At 39.3% G+C, this 23902-nt stretch overlaps 1 protein-coding gene across 18 annotated transcripts; it reads left to right on the forward strand.

Annotated features, from left to right (window-relative positions):
- Positions 1-898: 898 nt before the first annotated feature.
- Positions 899-20675, forward strand: LOC141439714 (protein groucho-like). 18 transcript variants are annotated; one of them, XM_074104063.1, is made up of 18 exons: positions 899-1288; positions 1407-1504; positions 2131-2194; positions 2270-2314; positions 3309-3446; positions 4178-4210; positions 9320-9454; positions 10070-10183; positions 10661-10783; positions 11770-11823; positions 12457-12567; positions 13230-13372; positions 14034-14295; positions 14897-15076; positions 16133-16211; positions 17501-17665; positions 18364-18563; positions 20039-20675. In XM_074104063.1, the coding sequence occupies exons 1-18, from the start codon at positions 1247-1249 to the stop codon at positions 20144-20146; spliced, it is 2094 nt and encodes a 697-aa protein (XP_073960164.1). In that variant the 5' UTR covers positions 899-1246; the 3' UTR covers positions 20147-20675. The 18 variants fall into 18 exon arrangements, with proteins under 18 accessions (XP_073960164.1, XP_073960178.1, XP_073960165.1 ...); XM_074104077.1 differs by having other exon boundaries at positions 12460-12567; XM_074104064.1 differs by having other exon boundaries at positions 9323-9454.
- Positions 20676-23902: the final 3227 nt, after the last annotated feature.

Below are 23902 nucleotides of genomic sequence, written 5' to 3' on the forward strand. Positions count from 1 at the left end.
ATGAGTACGAAATTTTCCATTAGGTACTTATACTGTGACGAAATCAGAGAATCATAGGAGAACCCACGCCCACGCTACGCCAATGCTTGCTACCATGTTGGTTCTCCAAAGATTACAAGAATAGTAGTAGCTCTACCTAGCTGTGCTCTCTTTCAATTTACAATCCAAAATCCAATAAACCGGAAGTTTCTGTTCTGTTCAAATATAAAAACGTCTCTACCAAAGAGTCTCTACAACTCTATGCACAGACTCAGAGAACTAACGTTACTCTATGACAACTCTAATAAATAATCATCCATCGACAGCTGGGCTACTACAAAAATCGAAACTCGAAGTTCGTGTCGTGCGGTCCCTCTGAGACTTATACTATTAATACGTGAGCGAGAGGGACGGTACGATACGAACTTCAAGTTTCGTAGTAGCCCTGCCGGTCTCCACGAGAATTGACATACAAGTGACATACTGTCTGAACAAAATCAAAAATGTGAACGAATGGAACGAAATATGGCTGACCCAGGCTGACCCTTGGCTGACCCTTTGGGCTGACCATCCATTAACTGACATATAAAGTATCTGCCACATTGTCACACTAACTGTCAAACTCCACATTTAAAAGTGAGCCAAATGATAAGATCAATTATCTAATTGCATTAAGCATTGTGCATGTTTACTTTTGTATGGTAGCCCCAAGTGCTGAAGCTGTAGGTGTATACTTTTAAACCGTTCGTTCATAGTCTCACACATTGTATTAAAACGATTTGGATCCAGGTTAGCCAACATGAAAATGGTAAATCATGTGGTATGGTATGGTAACATACCTATTTATAAAACGAACGAAACGTAGCGAACGATAGAGCTTGGGCCTTCGGGATGAAATGAATGATGAATGACAAATTGACAGCCAAATAAAAAATTACGGCGTGGATTTATGGGTTACAAATTTAACAAACTGTCTGTTGCTTTTATTATGAAACATACATGATAATTACGATTTAAATGCATATCTTTCATAGAGATTTTAGCAGGAATAACTAAAAGTTGTATATGCTAGGATAATGACCGATATTTCAAAAGTTTTGGAGCAAAGTTTGTGCATATCATCATTAGCAGCGCCGACCGATTCTCTTGTTTTTATCCAGTTATAGCAGCGGTGGATGATAATCTATGAAATGGTGCCGGCAGTGCTGTTATTTAGATCTAAGGAAAGTTTAATTTGATTGACAGTCGAAGTTGTTTTGTTGGGAAGATGTACCCAGCGCCGACGCGGCACCCGGCGGCCGCGGTAAGGGTTTGTGTTATTTTCTACCTTTTTAATGCTTTTTCTATACAGTACATATGTTTCTTAAGCTCAAGTTGCTTACCGTAACTTGTTAAGACATTTTTATTGTGTTTGTTTTGTGTTTCAGGGACCACAGCCTTCATCAGGCCCTATTAAGTTTACAATAGCTGATACTTTAGAACGTATTAAAGAAGAATTTAACTTTTTACAAGCTCAATATCATACGTAAGTAGTTAATTTAAGCTATTTACACAAATATATGAAATACATGAATAAATTGCCAAAAACTAAAAACATCTTGGTACCAAGGTTACCTTTCACCAAACCATAATTTTGTAAATTTTTATGTACTTTCGCAGAAGTTGTATATAAGTTTGGGTTTCCCTTCAGTATTATTAAATCTATTTCTCCATAGCATGCTCTCTTGAGTCTATGGACTATTCTCATAGGTGTATATAGACGGGAGGCTGGGTGGGCCGTGTCCAGCCCGTTATGGTCTAGTGCCCACGTCATGATATTGGGCTACCGATTCAAAAATCTTTGCACAAATCCAGGCCAGGCCCCCCCTGAAAGATAACCCTAGATATGCCAATGACTATTCTTATTGGGAGTTAGTGAAATTCTTATCTCTTATGGTATGGACCTGCAATATGGTCATACAGACGGTTGTTTTACCAAAATTAGTGCAATACAGAGTGGATCTTAAATTAGTTTAAAGCCACAGAGATGAAAAACATTTGAAACATGAGAATAATATCTGTTGTTTTTTCCATTACTTAATTAAAATTATATTAATGATAGGATCTTGCTTGTGTCTGTGTTATTAATAAGGACCATTTTTTTCTTTACAGTTTGAAATTAGAATGTGAAAAGCTAGCTAGTGAGAAGACAGAAATGCAAAGGCATTATGTTATGGTAAACACTTTAACAGATCTATATTTTTTGTTTCTATTTTCATGCTTTTCCTATAACATTTTTTTTCTATTTCAGTATTATGAAATGTCCTATGGCCTTAATGTAGAAATGCATAAACAGGTGAGCATTTGATATTTATGCAATTGAATGATGACACTAGCATATTATAGGTATTTCTGCTTGGTAATATTAAAAATATTATGTGAAACATTGATGGTTTTTCATAAGTAAAATTAATAAATTTAATCTGGAATAGCAAAGATAGAATTCAAAAGTGCCTATGAAGCGAAAAGCAAACAAGTTTGGTCACAGAAATGCTTCTTTTACACCATCCCTGTCCGGGTGCCCCTAAATTGGGGTAATGAAGCTTTTTTCAGGAATCTGTCTGCTTCCATTATGGTTTCACAACTTCTAACTGTCCCCAAAGTGGAAACACACTTGTATGTGGGATTTTGACAAATAATTTTGTATGGAGACAGTGAACATCAGTGGCAAAGCGTCCATAGAACCCTATTCCCATTGGTTTGCCCAATATTTACAATATAGGACTACAATACATACATGATTTGTGAAAGATACAGTGGCGTAGCTAACAAGGGGCTAGGCGGGGCAGTGCCCCGGGGCCCTCAAGCTCAGGGGGCCCTCGAAATTCTGCTTTATAGCTGATGATAAAGTTACTTAGCATTTTTAATTATATATAATGATTTTACTTCAAAAAACCTTACCAGTTTTGATAGCAGTGGGCCCCATTTTTTTTATTTACCTAGCTACGCCACTGGAAAGATATATGCGATTTTTGCTTCGGCTTTACCACAAAAATATCTGATGCTACGTCATCGGTGAACATGCTAATATTCCGTCATAAAAGTAAATTATTTCTGCTATTCTAGAATTCCACTTTGATAAACAAACAAACAATCATGTATAAATCTTTTAGTTCCGTGAAGTGCTTGTTTGTTGATTATGCTGGAAGAAGTAAAATTTGAAATTAACTTTTCAGTTCATTTTTCATTTTCGTCTACTTAAACTTGTTTGTCAGTGGAAGTTACTGAGATTAGGTTTGGCCAATTATATCAGTATACTTCTTTAGTCAGAATTTTTTCTTTTTTTCAAGACGGAGATAGCCAAGAGGCTGAGTGCTATAATAGGGCAAGTACTCCCATTCCTGGCACAAGAGCACCAGCAGCAAGTGGCCGGAGCAGTGGAGAGAGCCAAGCAGGTCACTATGTCTGAACTTAACGCTATTATTGGGGTATGTTGGATTTTTTTAATTCCATACACAACAGAGCTCGGCCTCACAACTAGGTACAACTTAACATGGGTGTATGTATAGACTTAAGTTCCGCGATATGCTTTAATATGGAATAAAAAAAATTACAACAGGTGTTGATGACATGTTATAAGAGCCAGTGTGATTTTATTTCGCTTTTATTCTTTTAGAGCTTTTAGTTATGGGAATCATGCATTTAAACTAATAAGTGTCCATCATTAAAATTGTAAGAATGTAGTTAGTCTCTTAGGCTGTGGGCGGATGGACATGGTTAAACTATAAAGGTTCCATGTAGGACTACAAAACTTTAGAAATGCGATAAGCAAATTAACTTGCTCTTACATATACACACTGTCCATTTGTGTATACCATAACATAGCTGATCTCCTACAACAACTGCAGTTATATTACTTGAGCAAATATTAGAGCTAGAGAAGTTAAAAAAAAATGTATATATTTGTGAAATCAGGTTGTTTAAATACAAATCTTATTTTATTTTAACTTGCGTGAACTTCATTTTAGGCAATTTTAGCTATGAACATTTTTGTTCAATTATTGATTGTTAACAATCTAAATATAAGAACATTTGTAGAGGCTTATAGGTTGTTCCGTCAATCTTACTATTTATTACCGGTTTTGTTTTTGTAAGAATTGTTTAGTTAGTCTATTTAATTATTTATATTTCTTATATCTTAATGTTAACGTTTCCACAGCAACAGCAACAGCAAGGTCTCCAGCAACTTCTTGTAAGTCCATCATTACTGGTACATGTGTATTGTGATTAACATTATATTCTCCACCATGATTGTGTTGTCAGCAATGTAACATCTGAATTATGTGAGGTGTGGCCATGTTGCAGAACTTCATTGGAACTAATTTCTAACACCTCTAACAATTTCGTGGCTGTCTTATTAAATATGCAGTATTTGTAATTTGCTGATTGATGACAAAATTAAGCTGATGGGCACTGATTCGCGCAGTCATCAAAGTCAATATCCATGGTCAGCTTGCTGAATAAAAAAATTAAATAAATATAATCGTTAGTACATTATTCTCTTAAAAGCTATGTTAATAATAAATGCAATTTAAAAAAAACTGCCTTCCTCAGAGGCAGCTGGCTGGCAGATGTGCTTTTACCCAATGGAATTTCTATGGATTACTTAGAGGCACTGGATATTGAAGACACTGAGAATCACGGCCCAGGTCAAGCTTGAAAGTTTTTGCTGGTTATAACATCTATCCACAAACGAAGACGCGACCCCTCAACATTTTATGAAGGTTCTGCGTAGTTCGTAGCGTAGCACTCGTCCGTAGTTGCTGTCGGTACCGTCAGTCACGCACACAGACAACTTGTGCTTACAAGGTAAGAGTACGAGCTTTGCACACTGATAAATTACTACAGAGGGGTACGTCTTCGTGAGTGAACAAATATATTCTCTATCAATCTAAAGAGCACCTTCATGACAGACCTCACATATCAGTGGTCCAACCACAGAAATCTAAATAGGTACATAAGTAGGCAGCTGACGTGGAATAAACGCAAGGTACTGTCTTTCCAGAAGATATATTCTATTTGCATGCATGCACTGAAAATAACAAATTTTTATAGTCAGTGATATTAATTTCGTTACTTTCCAACGGAGCCCCATATTCGTTGGTATTCGTTCAGGAAAGACAGAGAGACCGATAGAGATTTCTATTACCTATTATTTAGATTTCTGTGTTCAGCTACGAGCATTCTTCATTCATTATTGCACTGTAAAGCTAGAACGAGTAGCAATTATTGTCTCACCTGTACCGGTAGACCAGATGCCTTACATAAAGGATACGGAGTCGTACTTTTACGGCCCGGCCACGCTTAGAGTGCCCTCACACATGCGTTCGTGCGTTGTCGTATGGACGGAGTCCACAGCGTCAACTCAACTTTCACTAAGCAGCGCCGGAACGTCATAGTCATAGTCTTAAACAAAATAAAGCGCCATTGACGTTGCGTTATCAAGCTATAAAAAAGCCGTGGTGGCCTAGTGGTTTGACCTATCGCCTCTCAAACAGAGGGTCGTGGGTTCAAACCCCGGCTCGCACCTCTGAGTTTTTCGAAATTCATGTGCGGAATTACATTTGAAATTTATCACGAGCTTTGCGGTGAAGGAAAACATCGTAAGGAAACCTGCACAAACCTGCGAAGCAATTCTATGGTGCGTGTGAAGTTCCCAATCCTCACCGGGCCCGCGAGGGAACTATGGCCCAAGCCCTCTTGTTCTGAGAGGAGGCCTGTGCCCAGCAGTGGGACGTATATAGGCTGGGATGATGATCAAGCTATATATAAGCTGAATTTGTGGCGCCGTTGCGGGACTGAAAACGGACCGTGGAGACGACAACTCTCGAACGACACTAAAGTAAAGCCAACGAGACGAGATAAATTATGTCACGAGACAGAAAAGGAGCGTGATAGTAATAATGACGTATCAGACAAAGATGAAGTATAATATCTCGTCTCGTTGGCTTTGCTTTAGTGTCCTTACGCGTGACGGCGGAAGTTTTTTGTGATCGTGCAGTGACTACGCTTATACAGCGTGCATTTTTGATACTACCTCAAACTGTAACCACACGAAGATTTAAGTGCTGTGAACCGATATCAAAACAAATTGTTAATTTAGAATAGCGTAATTCATTTTTGAAATATTTTCGAGCAGCAATGTAATGCGTACAATAATTTGATACGAGAGAGAACCGTTCTGTGACAGCTGTCACGACAAAAAGTGCGAAGTTTTGAATAAAAACAAAGTGGTATCACGTAGTGATACATTGCGTACTAATTAATTTTGTAAGGAAAATAATAAGTTTAATTTTAAAGTAATATATTACTAAAGTATATTAATAAAGTTTGAGGTAGTATCAAAAATACACGCTCATATCAAATATACATATACTTGGTTTGGATGGGTAGTATTTAACTAAATGCAAACAAAACAACGTCAATTAGTATCTTAAATATTGAAATTCTCCCATTAAACTATCTAAACTGTACTGAAATACACTAGTCTAGTTTGTATTACAATGATAGACAAGTAAAATGTTTAAAATACTTGAATGTACCAAATCTGGCAGCTGAAGTTTGTTTACATTTAGTTAAAGACCTATCCAAACCAAGTATAGATAGGTGTTTCGATTAGCGGGATCGTTTTTCTATCTCCGTACCCAAAGGGTGCTAACGGGACCCTATTACCTACTGAGACTCCGCTGTCTGTCCGTGCGTCTGTCACAGGCACAGGGCTTTATCTCTTGAGTCGTAATAGCTAGACACACTTGAAATTTTCACAGATTATGTATTACCGTGGCCGCTATAACCACAAATACTAAAAATAAAATAAAGTTAAAAATTAACGGGAATCGCCATACAAGAAATGGAGGTACGGAACCCTTCATGTACGAGTCCAATTCGCATTTGACCGTTTTTTTGTTATTGTTACGCATGTCAGATTTTTTTAATCATTATTGTCTAATTTTCTTATTTTTAAGCCATGTTGTTTTAGATGTCTATCCCTTTGAGCAGGCACTAAACTAAAATTCATGTTAAATTGCCGGCTTTTTTAATTGTTTATAGCATGTTTAACAGTATTTAACACCAAGATAAATATTACCTTCACAATCGATTTAATAGCCTTAGTTATTAGGTGAATTTTACAACGTTAATTTAGTTAGAACCCAGCCTGTCCTATTTAGTTTTTTTATATTGTTACTTGTTTACTATGTAATTTAAATCGTATCGAAGTCGAACCGCAAATAAAATATTATTAAGCATGACAAATGACATTATGCGATTTGTGATGTTGATCTATCATTGTTTGTGTAACATTATACTTATTTGATGCACTTAAAAATGTAGTTTAAGTGCTTGTTTTCACCATTACATTGGTTCGTTCACGAATTAACATATTAAACCATTTTACAGTACCGACCCGGCCATAAAGTTATCGGTCTTTGGAAAGAGACTAGCGTAGCGACTCGGTTAATTTCGGCTTCGTAGAGCGTTGTCACACACTACTTATGTGACGTTTGTCAGTCGTACAGGTGCAATAGAGTACGGACGCATAGATGAAAATATATAATAAAGAGTTGTTGAAACCCTTCAAAACTTTAAATTGTTGTACGATGGCATCTTTAGAAAAAAGAGAGAACTATCCTTTTTCTAGTACAGCTCTCTATAGATATCTGAAGTTTACTTGTCATTCATTTGACGTAAACTAATTAAGTCCATAAAGGTGCAGTATTTATTTGATATAAAACGCCACAATAAATACGATGATTGATGGACGGTCGCCAGTGTTCGGAAATCGTCGTGAACAGCCAATTGTCTCTTTCCGAAGTCCGACGTGCAATCTTTATCGTGTACCATCAGGAAGTGGGTTTAAACCCTACCTAAAGAACTAGTTGACAGACACGTCTATTGGCATTATTCATTTATCAGGGTATTTCTAAAAACCTGTAGATAGGTATTTATTCATTTACCTCAAAAGCGAATTTTGTTTTTGAGTGAACTTTATGAACATTATTTCAAGGGTCAATTTTGTTGACGTTTTGATTTGAGATACGAGATTTTATCTAAGTAGTGACGATATGTATTTACAGTTTTTTTTTGTAACATAGAGTATAATTAGGCTCTTATATTATCCACCAAAACTGTGCGAGGTAATTAAGCGGTAGGCTAGGAAAAAATGCACGTGGCATAGCTACGCTGACCAAGACTAGGAAGCTTAGTCTTGACTTTTTTCTCACGCCTTTTGCCTTAGATTTACCTATTAAATGTATCTATCTGCCTTGCGAGGCGTTTTGCCCAGTCTCTAGTCTAGGATATTTGACGCCAATCAATTGAAATACTTTTTTACGTGCTGCCAAATGCTATATAAAACTCAATTTTATATTTTTAAGTGGTAATACTGATCTGTGGCGTCACTTAGCCAGCTCAAATTACTATTTACCTATTTCAAAGCTTAATTGATTATTACCCAAATTTCCGGGTGAAATTTATATTAGTTTTTTATTAGAGCTCTGTCTTACAGCCTTATCAGTTGTCACACTGGCGATTTGCGGGCGAGTTAAAAGCGAAGCGAGCGTGCACCGCAGTCGCTGCGACTGCGCAACACTTACGCTGTGAGCGCTTAACGATTAGCCCGCGAGCGCGCTGCGAGTTAGCTGCGTAGAGCGTCGAGGAAGCCTCGCAGCCCCTTAAGCAGCGTTTCCACCAGAGATGTGCGAGGATGTGTTGCGAGGACTATGTTTTTCATTAACCAATAGAAACGCTTCATTTACCTCGCCTCGCTCCGCTCAGCTGTTTTCACCAGAGATGTGCTGTGTGAGGATGTGTAAATGAAGCGTTTCTATTGGTTAATGAAAAACACATCCCTCGCAACACATCCTTGCACATTATTGGTGGAAACGCTGCTTAAAGCGTTGCACGCTCCCAGCGAATGCGTTGCGCGCTCGCTTCGCTTTTAACTCGCCCGCAAATCGCCAGTGTGATAAGTCTATCAAACTTAAAACACACAGAGAGCGGTGGCGGGGCGATTACCGGTTGTAATATTCGAGCTAACGATTATTTCCCGCGTGGTATTCTGTGTGCCCTCTTTCACGTTACTTCGAATATTACAACCGGCACCGCCTACGCACTGCTCCTCCTCCGGCGTCAGTGTGCTTCTACCTTTAGAATTGTCGTATAATGTTGTAACTATGTAACTACGTTCGGCCCCGGCAACTCAAACTAGAAAAGGAACGGGAAGTAAAAAGTCACAGACGTGTCACTGGGGCTGATTATGTTAACAGAGACGGAGAGCTATAAGAGGGTGGGTTGGTTCCAGCAGCAGATCCACGCGTCGGCGGGTCTGCCGCACGGCGTGGGCGCGGCGGGCGCGCTGCTCGGCGCCGGCGGGCTGCTGTTCGCGCCCGGCGCCGCGCCGCCGCCGCACCTGCCCCCGCCCCCGCCGCACCACAAGGTACTCTACTCTACTATAGAGGCCCTATACTATACAGTGCTCCCAAACTATGGGACATGAAGTGGAGGTATCTTAATTGTAGATAGGATATTTGTGCTAGAATGGAGATCTTATTTTATTTGTAATAGTAAGTAATATTGCAGTCACAGATTTTCTAAAAATGACTTCAGTCTGAAACTAACCTAACCACAAAAATTTCATTCGTAATAGAAGCTTTTTTTGCTGACTATACTTTTTGTTGACTCTACTTGCATTGTTACCCAAACTACATTTGCATACCACATTTCAAGTCAATGCTATTAACCGTTGAAGAGTTCCGTCCTGCGGAGACGATCCTGGCTGGACTACCAGGATGTCACTACTAGATTATTGTATTGTCACGTGATTTACATAAGTATGCCAAATTTCAAGTCAATCCGGAAGTTGGTCGAATTTAACTTGCAAGATTTAGATTTGACAGACAGATAACGGGACAGGTGAAACAAAATAAAAGCTTGTAAAAACACTCCGTGTTTTGATGGTTACCAGTAACATTGGACGCTTAAGATATCCTGACCTGATATAAACTTCCACGGTAGGCCGCCTCAGTTGTTTTAAGGGAGGTACTTGTCGCAGGTGGAGCTGCCGCCGCCGGCGGACATAAAGCCGGCCGTGCTGCCGGGCGGGCCGCCGCCGCTGCCCGGCCAGCCGCGCGACGACGAACGCCTCGCCAACTCCAGGATACAAAGGGTAATGCAGAACGTGGTTATGACTTCGGTTACACGCTCACTCTGGCGTCAGTTCAGTCCATTATTCTCGTTTCTTTGTTATTCAAAATAGATTGCCGAAACCTTTAATTTTCATCAAATCACGACAGATAAATGTGGATGGGGAAAGCCCCATTAAAGACACGATAATGTTCTCGTCATTCTGACCAGAATGATGGACTGAACTTACGCCAGAACGACCGTGTAACCGAAGTCCATATTCGCGACCGCCGTTCGCTACCCCTGTAGCGCGTAGCAGCGTTTTTCCGCTTTGTAGCGAAAACTGCCTACGAACAAAGAACTCGCCTAGCGGGTTCTTGGCACTGAATGTGTTAACTTCACTACTTGCTTTATTTCACCAGTTGTCAGAAAGACGTTAAAAGCTGATTGCAAAATATCAATTCGAATTCAAAATAGCATTCAAAGTACTTCTGACCTAAACGTAGTTTTGTTCCGACAGAGACATTCAGTATCGCCGCACGAGCGCGAACAAAAGTACCGGCCGCGATCGCCGGCGGAGCCCGAAGCCCTCGACGTGAAACGAAGGAAGGAGGAGAAGGTACACCATGTCAGTCTGTGTAGTGTATGTGTCGCGGCCCACAGCGCCGCTTGTCAAATACGAAGGTATCTGGGAGGTGCCGTCGTTGGCTAACTTAATTTTGAACTACTCTGAGACTCGGACACGAGGGTTGCGTTGTCAAACCCGATAAGTCAAAATAATTGACTGTTGAAACAATCGGCGGAATTATCAACAACAAACTTACAAAAAAAACATACAGTCGAATTGAGAACCTCCTCCTTTTGTTTAAATTCGAAGTATTCACATATTATTAGATCGAATTTTTGGGTTTGACCACACAACATGAAAAAAAATATTGACCACTCGCGTATTCACAGTCATGTTTTGCCTGTTCCTTGCCAGGCCATGATCATTTCTTCAAAAATCCTCCTCGCCCTTGACAAATAGGCTTTAGTTTTTAGGTTTTCATTATTATTATTATTATGCTATTTGATATCATCAATCAATTGACATATTTTTTCTGAGCTGTCATAATCAATCATAACACGATGGCCCCATACATTTTGTATGGTAATACATGGTAATAGTGAACTGTACCGTCAGCCGTCACTTACGAGCTAACTAATTTTAACCAACTATTTATTTATTTCAAAGCCACCAAAGCTCAAATCTTACAGTTCGTTGAAAATTAGTCTGATTTTCTGGGTTCAAAATAAATGTTTTTTTATTAGAGCCGTATTGTGCAATTATTGACAATTATTGTAATACTTATCGCCCTAGATCAGCCCGCAACCCGAAAAGTAGGGTAAACCTGGACTGTAAATATGCGAGACGCTTTATTTTAACGAAGCAATTTTTTTTAAGTACAAACAACACGATGGTATCTAACAGATATTCTATTTTTGCTTCCGCAGCGCGACGCTTTTTAGCTATCTTCCAAGGAATATTGCTCCAATCGCTCGCTTTTTGCTACGAGTTAAATTCTTATGGCTTTAATATGTACAAAAACAGTGTACGTAAATTTAATGACATAAACATTTATATTTTAGGACAGTGACGCAGAGAAAAGTGATCAGGACTTAGTTGTCGATGTAGCTAATGAGGTAAATCAATTAGAGTAACGTGTTCCTCATATAGTTTAAATGTTCTTCTTAGAATTCATTGGGTCACTTCACACTAAGCATTTTTCCTTGGCATAACTCGTTATCCTTGTCTGTTTTTTTATCTTTTGGTTTACTTTCACTATCAAAAACATATTTGCGTTTTTTTTTGTGATTTTCACCCTTTACTGCAGTCATATATTAGCATTGAAATAGTGGGGTGAGGTCGACTGTGATGGCTTAATGCCAGACCGAAGTATATGAGATTACATGGAGGCCAATTATGTTAACTCGCATTGTGATTTGGTATGTAAACGGAAGTCCAAGGGTTCCTTTCCTTATGAACGGCCTCGGTCTAAGCCTTTCGGCCCCTCGTCCTCGATTGGCGAGTCAACCGAGAAGCGAGAATGTGATGAGTTTGTTGCCTTCTCTTTCTCGAGTCCGGGTGTTCCCTGATCTGTGTCGTTTTTGTTCAATACAAGAAGAGATAAATAAACCGCAAGCAAGACTAAAACGTCAAACTGACCTCGCGATACTAACGCCATCTAGCGTTATTTCGCCTGTCGAAAAACCCTCATTGACTCGATGCACGCCTGTGTGAGAGCAGTAATGTGTATTGCGTGGTGTATGTGTAAGCAGGAGGAGCGCGGGTCGCCGGGCGCGCGCGCGGAGCCCGGCGAGGGCGCGCGGCCTGTCTCACGCAGCGGATCCTCATCCAGTCGCTCCACGCCCAAGAGCTCCAAAGACGTACGTACTGATCTAATTCTACTAATATTAAATAATAAGGAATATTACTGCAATGTTATGCCGTCAGAATGCTTCAATAGCACAAACAGTAAATAGTTTTTTTATGTCTTAATTGTCCGTAGGATGCCATAATGTCGTATTATTTCAATTAAAATTTTGGAAATATAGCTTTAACGTTGCTATCGATGTAAATATCATGTTTTTTTTGTTACTAATAATTCGGTGACAAATTATAAAGAGAACTGACGTTGTCATGGCGGTTTGTTCACGGTTTGTGCTAGTGTCGCCCCCTGCGCAGAGCTTTGCGTAATATTCCCTATTAGCCGTGCTACGCCCGTTTTTAGATTAGGACAAACTCATCTCTTCAGACTCCAATACTCCAATGTGAAAGACAAGAGGAAAGCACTTGTTGCAATTAGTTGGTTAGTTGGTGATCCGTGTAGCTATTTTAATAAAGAAACACTGCTTTACATTAAAAAAAAAACACAAGATACAATACAAATATTCTTTATTGCAACAAATCAGTACAAAAAAATACATTTACACAAATTTATAGTAGACAATAGGCAAATAAAATTTAAGTAAAAAAATAAATTAAAACTAATAAAATCAATTTTAATTAAAAAAAAATAGGGTAAGATGTTGGACGGTTTTGTGTACAGGAGAAGCCGGGGACGCCCGGCGCGAAGTCGAACCGCGCGTCGACGCCGACCGGCGGCGGCCGCTACGGCCTGCCCGCGCTCGCCGGCTACCGGCCGCCGCAGTACGAGCTCGCCAGGACCAACGGACAGCCCCCGCACAAGCCGTGAGTACAACAAACATGTCTGACCCATTCTTAATGACTAATAACTAGTAATATTCTATACATTTATTTTCTCTGCTCAGTCTGTAACAAAGTGAATAGCGAATATGCATGGGAATACAATTTTTCTCTTAAATTACTTATCGTGATACAAAACTGGAAAATAAACGACTGAAGTAAAAAAAACATCAATATCTATTGAAAAATAAGGAAAATACAAAATTTCATTTTGTTGTAGAGAACTTATGTAATACTTTATTTTATTTACATAAAACACAAAAATAATACAAAAAAACAACAAAACAAAAAGAGTACAAAGGCGAACATATCCTTAAATAAAAGAGATCTTTTCAATTAACCTGGCCAAAGTTATATATCGTCTTTCTAATATTCCTTAAAGTTCCTGAAGTGACACAATTCTTACCGTTACCTAGCACGTTCACTCTCACACGTTCGTTCATTCTTTTGTCTGCCATTTGAAATTATATGTTTGCAATAATATTAATAATAATAATTCATTTATTTAATCAGACAACAGAGATCCATAATGATGATTTATTTAACTCCTATGAGTAACCATGTTATCTTTGGCCCGGCTGTATGAAGGTTCGTAAAATCCTTGCTCATGATCAGGGACTATTGATACTGAAACATTTGATTCCAGAGCGTACTCGTACCACACGTGCGGGGGCCCGCTACAGCCGGTGCCGTTTCCGGCGGACGCGCTGGTCGGGCCCGGCATCCCGCGCGGCGCCCGGCAGGTCGCGGTGTTGCCGCACGGCGAGGTCGTCTGCGCCGTGGCTCTGTCCGTCAGCAACGGGTCGCGGCACGCGTACACCGGGGGCAAAGGCTGTGTCAAACTGTGGGATATATCTAACCCGGGCTCGCCTAACACGCTGGAGCCACTGTCCCAGTTGGACTGTTTGGTACGTATAAAATATATAATATTATTAGACACTTGACACCGGTTGACCTAGTTTTAGCGCATACTTTTAGAGCTTTCCAGAATATCCTTACCTAATTTACAGTTTTCCAACACACGCGCGTTTTTAGGTATATTGTTCGTATTTTACGCCATAAGATTACAATATGTTATTGTACAGTTGTGGACTACAATATAGTAGTTTAATGTTACAATACTACTACATTGTGTAGTAGTTTTGAAACTCAGGATATTTTAGGATTTACTCTATAAATCATACACTGTAGAAACACGATTACTGTAGTTCATTCCACAGAAAAATATCTAAAAATCAAAATAAACCAATATTATGGCGTAAAATACGAACAATATACCTAAAAACGCGCGCGTTCTTGCAACCTACCTGGACCCGCCGTGCCTCGCCCCTATCCCCCTTCCCTCCCATATCGATACCGATTTGTGCTAAGAACTCGTGTGCTTGTCGAGTGCAAAAATTGAATTCTTCAAAAATATGTATCACAAACCCTTATTCCGACGCAATAAGGCCGTGGTAACATATTTTTGCACTTGACTGTACAATAAAGTGTTAACGTTGTTTATTCCAGCAAAGGGACAACTACATCCGTTCGGTGAAGCTGCTGCCGGACGGTCGCACGCTGATCGTGGGCGGCGAGGCGTCCAACCTGTCCATCTGGGACCTGGGCGCGCCCACGCCGCGCATGCGCGCCGAGCTCACCTCCTCCGCGCCGGCGTGCTACGCGCTCGCCATCAGCCCCGACTCCAAGGTAAAACTCCACCGAATGAGGGCTGTCGTTTTTTGTCTCACTAGATGGCGCACTGTTGCGTGAGGTTTTTAAGTATGGCTTTCAAAGTCTGTTATTACGGGCGTGGAAACAAATTTAGATTAAAATCATATTTAATACACCTTAAAACCGTACCATAAATATCGAGCATGCCACAGTGTTGCATAGTCCCCGTTTTTGTTCGGGAAAAAGGAGGACAAAGGTTTCCGAAAGACAAAACTGTCTCAAAACACAGACATTCATTGCCCGGAACGCATATTTGCCATAATTAATTTCGATATTGCAAAATATTCACAAAATTATTCTAATTATAAATAAACCCGCGTAGCTCACCAAAAACTATGAGATTTGACATTTCGGAGACCTCACGCTACACTAGCGCCTCTAGCGGCGAATTCATACGCTATAGCCCTCATTACGTACCATTATTATTATTCTACTTAGATTACAACTGCAGGCTAATACGAAATTCGAAAATCGAAGTTCGTGTCATTCGATACAAACTTCGATTTTCGAAGTTCGGAGTAGGCCCTCTGTATCCCACTGCTGGGCAAAGGCCTTCCCTCTTGACCTCCACGTCTCCCTAGTCAGAGCTATATTTGGCCACTCGCTCAGTTCTGCGCCTCGTCTTGCGTTGCCGTCGGTGCCCGTCATGCGGTACGCGGTACCCGCTATGAGGCTGTGTGCGCCCATCTCTGTGGGTGCATCCGGCAAACATGCCCGGCCCAGTCCCATTTAAGAGCCACGGAACTAGTAATCCTACTAATATTATAAATGTGAAATTTTGTATGTATGTGCGTGCGTGTGTGCGTGTGTATGTTTGTTACGCACTGGACTGATTTACTTACATACGGACTTGTAAACGAAAGCTTATAATTAGCCGAACTAATTTCACAGTTTCAAATGTTGCTATGGATGGGAAAAATTGAATAATCAGGTAAATAAATATTACTAAGACAGAATCGTGTAGAAAATAGATGGTTGAGGAAAGAGGGAAATATGAAAACGGTGCTTAATTTTTTAAATGTTTTATTTCAGGTGTGCTTTAGTTGTTGTTCTGACGGCAACATTGCAGTATGGGACCTTCAAAATCAGGTGTTAGTTAGGCAATTCCAAGGTACGTACTTAAATTATTTATTATACGTATATGTAAGTGTAGTCGCAGCTAAGTAGGTAGGTTCCAACTCAATCGTTTATTTATTGGTTTAAAAACTACTAAGAATATAATTTTGCACTTAGTCAAAAATTAATCTGGTTTTCCGCGTTAAAAATAAGTTTTTTTTTTAAAAGAGTCGGTACTATGTAGAATTAAAATGAGCATGAAATTGTCATTATACTGTGACGAAATCGGGAAATCGCCTTTCTATAAAATAATAGTACAATAATGACGTCTTGTTTCTTGTATACTATATTATAATTTTTAAAATTTAAATATCTAAATAAGAGAGCGGCAAATTTTTCTTCTGCCCCGGGCGACTGATACCTAGTGAATAATGTTTTTCCATCGTGTTTTGTCAGATAAGTTCGTATTTATCTGGCTTTCTCAATTTAGTAAACTTCAGTAAGCTAAAGTAATACCAACGAAGAGATAAATTATGTCATGAGAGCGAGATAGTAATAATGACGTATCAGAAAAAGATGAAGTATATCTCGTCTGCTTTGCTTTAGTTGCGAAAGTAAGATAAATACGAACTTATCCGAGAAAATACGATGGCAAAACATTCACTGGATCTGTACCCACGCTACACCACTGGTTCGAAGACCTTTATACCCCATCCAGGCTCGCGAGGCCCCTCCGATAGGCTCGGCACGAGTCTTGGCGACTGGAAGCTGCAGGAGTGCTAGCCATCCACACTCTTGATTTATTCAGTTGCCCGCTACATCTACCCTCTCTCATTTGACTCGCGCCGGAAAAACCGACACAAAGCGAAGCGAGGCGAGGGAGGACAAGGAGACACTAGCACACCGTTCTCATTCTCGAACCAAGATCACGTAGCAAGAGTAGCAAATACTACGGGCCCCGCACATCTAGGGGCCCCGCGCACCAACGCTTTCTGATTGCAAAAATAACAATTTAGATAGACGCGTGAAAATATTTTTCAATTCAATATAAGTACAGTCAAGTGCAAACACGGCCAAAATTACAAAAATATGCAACACGACTTTATGCACTTAACATTATGTTCGTGTATATTTTAATATTGGCCGTGTCAATATTTTTACACTTGACTGTACCATGATGCCATCCGCCAAAGAAAGCCAATTTATTTAATAATGGAAACTTGTAGCAAATGAAGGGCAAGGGCCCTGTGGTACATTTTGGCACAGAGCCGCGCAGGCTTAATTCGGGTCTGGTCGTGGAGAGTGTTGGTGACGTCGCTGAGGTGCGGTGCGGGTGGTCCTCAGGGCACACGGACGGCGCGTCCTGCATCGACATCAGCGGCGACGGCACGCGGCTGTGGACGGGCGGCCTCGACAACACGGTGCGCTCCTGGGACCTGCGCGAGGGCCGCCAGCTGCACCAGCACGACTTCTCCTCGCAGATCTTCTCGCTGGGATACTGCCCCTCCGGTACACCTTAATCATCATCATTCAATATATTATATGTAACATTCCACCTTGTTCCCAGTACATAAGTATCTTAAATAACTAGCACTGGAAAGGGTTCCTATTTAGAACAGATTTTAATAATGTAATTGGTCACTTTTACCGTCAATTTAGGTATCGGAAAGTTAGTTATAAAGACGAGCGAAGCGAGGAGGAGTGTTAAGTACAATTGCGACCACAAAACGCGCGAACCGAGCGATCAAAGCGAGCGCGCCGTGATCTTATCTTATGTTATCTTATATGGCCCTTACCGGTGCTGGTTATGTATGGGGAACAAGGGAACATTCCTCGTCTAAAATTGGTTTTATTAATACTACATAACACGACGATAAAAACACCTTTCATTCAATTAAATGTATTTAGATAAAAATGCAAAGGTATTTTGTATTAATTTTACCGATAAAAGTCAAGTGGCCCTTATTTCCTTTTGACTAGTGTACAGTCAGCATCAAAAGTAGTTGTACCTACACTTTCGTACTTTGTCGTTTTACAACCATGTACTGAACGCAATGCAACATATCATGTTAATATGTCAATGCGACCGAGTAAAAAAGTGATCCGCTACTTTTGATGCTGACTGTACATAGGCTGCTTTAAATCCAACATTCAACAAAAAATACATCAGCAAAATGCTTGTATTAAACAAAAACCCATGTGGCCAGGCTCCTGGCTAGCAGTGGGCATGGAGAACTCCCACGTGGAAGTGTTGCACGCGGGCAAACCGGACCGCTACCAGCTGCTGCTCCACGAGTCATGCGTCCTCGCGCTCAAGTTCGCGCACCAGGGCAAGTGGTTCGCCTCCACAGGGAAGGACAATCTGCTCAACGCGTGGCGCACGCCTTACGGTGCCAGTATATTCCAGGTATGCAGTGGTGGATTTGCCACGTAGCATGAGTAGTAAATGCTACGGGCCCTGCGCAACGACGCATAAAGGTCTATATACACGCTACAACGCATCATGCCATGACCGTGATAGGAACGTGGCACGAACAGAATGTTAAGCGCATACATGACACGCGAATTCTAATGGTGAAATATTTTTTATGTGTCAGGTAGTTTTTAGTTTGTTCGTTACAAACATACAGATCTTTCCTCTTTATAATAATCGACAATGAAATAAAATAATTATAATACCAGGTAATTTTTATTTAAGTATTAATTTTAATCAAAATCTGATGAATCGTCACTGTCACTCGATGAGCTCTCATCAACATTTACTATAAATTCTTGTTCTTCTAAATTATCGAAGGCCACATGAAATTCACAAAATTTGATCTATGTCTTATCTACTGATCACTTATTTGGTCACTTCTATAACTATCAAACTAGATCTGCCATCGAGAAAATAAATGATTGGAACTACTCTTAACACCAGACTAAGTAGCAATTTAATGAAAAACAGTGTCGAACAACTGAGAGTATTGCGTAACGTTTCTGACACTCGTGATCACTGATCACAATCAAATGACAGTTTTCGCATTAGAGGTGGGTAAATCCGGATCTGAAGATTCAAAAGAGTCAGATCCTCAAGCGGATCCGAATCCCTTAATGACTCCTTTCAAATCTTATTGACTCCGGAGTTACTAACTCCGACTGGATCGAGCGGCTCGCCTCGCTCGTGATCGCCGTCACGCTCACTCACACTGACTCGCTCCGTCCGCCTGCTTTCGCTCTCGCTCGGCTCGGATCGGATCGGCAGGGCTACTACGAAACTCGAAGTTCGTATCGTACCGTCCCTCTCGCTCTCGTATTAAGTGTCAGAGGGACCGCACGATACGAACTTCGATTTTGGAGTTTCGTAGTAGCCCTGCGGATCGGATCTTGGACTTGGATCTTATTATCTATGTTTGGTTCGTCGGTCGGTTCGGTTCGGTTTGGTTCCTAGTAGCCCTGCGGATCGGATCTTGGACTAGGATCTTATTATCTATGTTTGGTTGGTCGGTTCGGTTCGGTACTCGGACTTGGACTAACGAACGAATCTTTCTCTCTCTCACAAATCTGTACTTCAGTTCAGTCAGCGGGTGGGGCACCGCAGTACCGTACCGACACCGACCGACCGAACCGAGCCGGGGCGGATCGGCCATAGATAAATTAATAATCGCTCGAAAGAACCGGAGTCAATAAAGGAGTCGGATTCAATAAGCGGATTCGGTACCGACACCGGAGCTGGATCTAGTGAGTCAGATCACTTCGCGGAGTTGAGATTACCCATGTCTATTTCGCACACAAGAACTGTCATTTGATTGTGATCGCGTGTCAGAAACGTTAGACAATACGGCCTCAGGTCTCTATTTTTAGCAGCAGTTAGTCAAATGCAATATTTATTCGTTGTTTCAGTCCAAGGAATCATCATCGGTGCTCAGTTGTGATATATCAGCGGACGATAAGTTCATAGTGACCGGCTCCGGCGACAAGAAAGCGACAGTGTACGAGGTCTTGTACTGAACCCAGTGACTAGTGATAATGATAATCTCAATAGGCAATAACCAATTCGGAGACTCGCCCTGTTCGCGGGCGACACGCTTTATTTCAACACGAGAACCGCTCAACATTTGTTTTGTGCGTTCCTTAACAACAAAAGATAAACGGCTGCTAAGTAGTATTGGAAGTTTAAAAAAGGGAGCGCTAAGACAAGAGGCGGTTTCCCTTTTATAGGTGCATTTCCATCAGAGATGTGCGAAGATGCCTTGCGAGTAAGGTTTCTGATGAACCTATAGAAAAGCTTTATTTACCTATTCTCGCTCCGCTGCTGTTTCCACTAGGGCTGCGCAGAGCCAGGATAGGTAGAAGCTTTTCTTTTGGTTCATGATCATGATAGCATATTCCTCACAAAGCTCTGCTGGAAACGTAGCCTAAGTCTCGCAATGTGGTCCACTATAAGTGAGATTGTTTTGAGCGTGACTGCGTAAATCGGACATTTGATGTGAGACTTTTATTTTAAAAGGCGATTCTTATTAAATTCAATGCATTTTTAGGTCTTATATTGTAATATATTATGTTCATTTTAGGGTATGTGGACGAATCAACTTTTTTACCGACACTAATCTGTCCGCGACATTTTTCAAAAAATTGCAGATTTTTGTAAGTAAACATGTTTTTTCTGTAATTTAATAGAAGGTGTACATTAATACATGCCATTCTACGTAAGTTCAACCTATTGAACCGTGAAATATCTTGTTGGAAGTACGATTTTTTTGGTAACGCAAGAGACAATTTTGGTAACGCAGGACACGCCCAAAGTGTCGGTAAAGTACTTCATTGGCCCATGTACGAGAAAAAAAGAGCAGTCAGTTTTCATTTTCAATTTGTACTGAACCTTATCTACATATTTACTTTTTCTCAACGATTGATGATTTATGATGGATTCAACAAATAACTATAATACGGTATTTGACATGGCCTATATTTTATTATATTATGAAAATATAAATTAGATATGCAGCCAATGTTTAGCAAAGAAAAGAAATAATTCGATTAAAATTTGAATTTAAAGTGAACTTTTGTAAAATCTATGCATTTGTCTCTTTCTATTTTTTTTATATTCTCTATGAATATGGAGTAGGTACTTTAGTGTAAGGTTACCCGGGGCGAAAGCAACTATGAGGCTAAAGTAACTAATTGAAGTTTCTCTCAATGTAATGGTTTTTGTAAAAAGAGCCATCGGATGGAGCGTAGTAAAATCATTGCTTTATAAAATAAAACACAGACGGCGTTCCTAGATCGCTCACTGTTATACCGACAGAGCATATTTTTTCAGCCGCCATTTTAAAGCAACGCTTTGCCGTGTCGTGTGTTTATTTTTGTGTTATAAAAAATATTACAAGCCGTTTTCTGGAAAAACACAAGTTCGTCTTAAAAAAAAGATAAAACGTAAGTGCTTTTGGTATATTTATTTGAACTGTAGGTATTCCAATTAATATTTTATTGATATAGTTACATTAACCTCAACTTTTCGGGTACAGGGGGTTACTGCAACTATTTCAACAGTTGCAATAGCCCCATAGTTTATGTATGAAAAATGCCATTTGCTAGTGATACCCCGAATTTCACATATTTTATTACTATTCAAGATCTGCAATAGGTGAGAAGTATTTAAGACTTTATAAGCCCTAAATTAACAAAAAAAAAACCGTTATTTAGATGGATTGAAACAGCAAGCAATTCAAATTGCAATAAAACTCAAGCTGTATAGCTAAATGACTTCAACAAATACCGAGGTCATGGAAATATCAGGTCAAAGAATGGCAAAGAAAAAATTAAAAAAAATGTTGAATTTAATTTATAAAGATTTATCGATAAGTAGTATACCAACACTAGCCACTATGGAAGATAGTTGCATTCACCCCATAAAAATTAAAAAAAGAATTTGCGGGAGACTGAGCCCTATTCTTGGCAACTAGATACCATCTTCGGATAGGTGTTGAGTGTACTCTTATCCCCCAACGTATATTTACTGATTACAACAATGTTATAACTATTAGTCACATTAACCTCACGGTGGGGTGAATGTAACTATTTATTACTGCTCTCTTGGAACAATAAAATAAATTATTGGAAAACCTAAGCCTGTTTGTAGTGTAATTGAAGTTGAAACCGTTAATTGAAATGTGAGCAATTAAGTATATTTATTTGTATAACCTTTCTAATTATATTGGTCATGGTAGCATTGGCGGCACATTTTTTTTTTTAGTTGCTTTTGCCCCGGGTCACCTTATATCTTTATCTTTTTATATGCAAGTATATATAAGTAATACTCTGTCTAATCTTGAATTTCAAACCCTTATAACTCTGTTTTAGGCAAAAAATGTTTTTCGATTCGATTTTCTATTTGATAGCAAGCTTTGATTTATAAATGAATAAAAAATAGTATTACAGTTTAATTATCCATTTTTTGTTTTGTAAGCCAAAAAGAAATATAACAATCGTCTTATGTAATAAAGTTTGCCTCAGGTTAACTGTAAAAATGTTACTTTATGACGGTTTTCGACGACTTTAGTGTAGTGTTAAGGAAATAGGATCAACGTTGCACGGTTACGGATATTTTAGTGTTATTGTATATTTTTATAATAAAATTTATCACCATTTTATGATACTTTAAGTTCTCTTATGATATTTCAACGTCCATTTCTTACGAGTATTTATTATTGTTTTAGATGTTTACTTTCAGATGAGGGTATAATCGTGAATTCCAGACTGAATTATTAATTTCCTAAATGAATTTACTTTTATAAGCATTTAAATGAGATTGTGAGAACAATGCGATACCAAATGGGTGGTTTTGGCCTCAAATACTGAGTTTTATAAAAGCAGCGTTAAGATAGTGCAGATGCTGCACAGGCAAAGTCCTCAAAACTGTTTTGTATGGGCTATTTTGAAACCGAAACTAATTTAGTTTATCATCGTGGAACGCTAATTGAGATATTGATATTATGTTTAGTTAAGTATGTCAATTATTTGTTTGTTGTAATTTGACGATTGATTATACCGTTATTTGGATCAGTTAATTCAAATAAAGTATTAATTAAAAATGGCGTAATTTAAAAAAAAGCAAGATTTAAGGTATGCTGTACTTAAAACACATTGATGAAGAACAAAATTATTTTTTACATATTCATCCCATTTCACATGAAAAATGTGACTAAAGAAAATGGCTGGCGCCCCTATTTAATTTCTACTCTTTATTGTCATTTTGATCTGCCAATGTGATAGATATTTTTATCTCACTGCATATTATTATGATTCGATTGTTATCCCTGTGAACTGGATTGTATTCTTGAATTATATTTATTTCGATAAACTTACTGGATGTTTTACTTTTTACCCGACTGCCCAAAGGAGGGTCCTTTTGCCCAAAATTATTTGTATTGTAACAATATGGGTATCAAATGAGAGCTAATAAAAAGGCCATTCTTAATAAATATGGGTTATAATATAAGACTTTTACCCCCTTTTTCACCATTCATTGATTAAATTTCTTCTTCTTTTCAACATATTATTTGTCCACTGCTTTCCATGTTGACCTAGATGCGGCAAATCTGGTCCAGGTTGGTCCTGCTGTCTTACGGATATGATGCCACCCAGAAGAAGAGAAGACTACGGTGTCTCCACGGTATTTTATAAATACAGTGTAGTTCGATTAGTACGAATTCGCATTTAACAACCAGCCGTTTTTAGCGACGTAAGTATAGGCTTATGTTTGGT

This window comes from Choristoneura fumiferana, chromosome 21, assembly GCF_025370935.1.
Source record: "Choristoneura fumiferana chromosome 21, NRCan_CFum_1, whole genome shotgun sequence".
Taxonomy (NCBI): domain Eukaryota; kingdom Metazoa; phylum Arthropoda; class Insecta; order Lepidoptera; family Tortricidae; genus Choristoneura; species Choristoneura fumiferana.

Coding starts and splice junctions, on each gene's coding strand:
- LOC141439714 (XM_074104059.1), top strand. CDS start 1,247: ATGTACCCAGCGCCGACGCGGCACCCGGCGGCCGCG. Junction 1,283..1,406: donor CGCGGCACCCGGCGGCCGCG/GTAAGGGTTTGT, acceptor TTTGTGTTTCAG/GGACCACAGCCTTCATCAGG. Junction 16,212..17,500: donor GTTAGTTAGGCAATTCCAAG/GTACGTACTTAA, acceptor GGTGGTCCTCAG/GGCACACGGACGGCGCGTCC.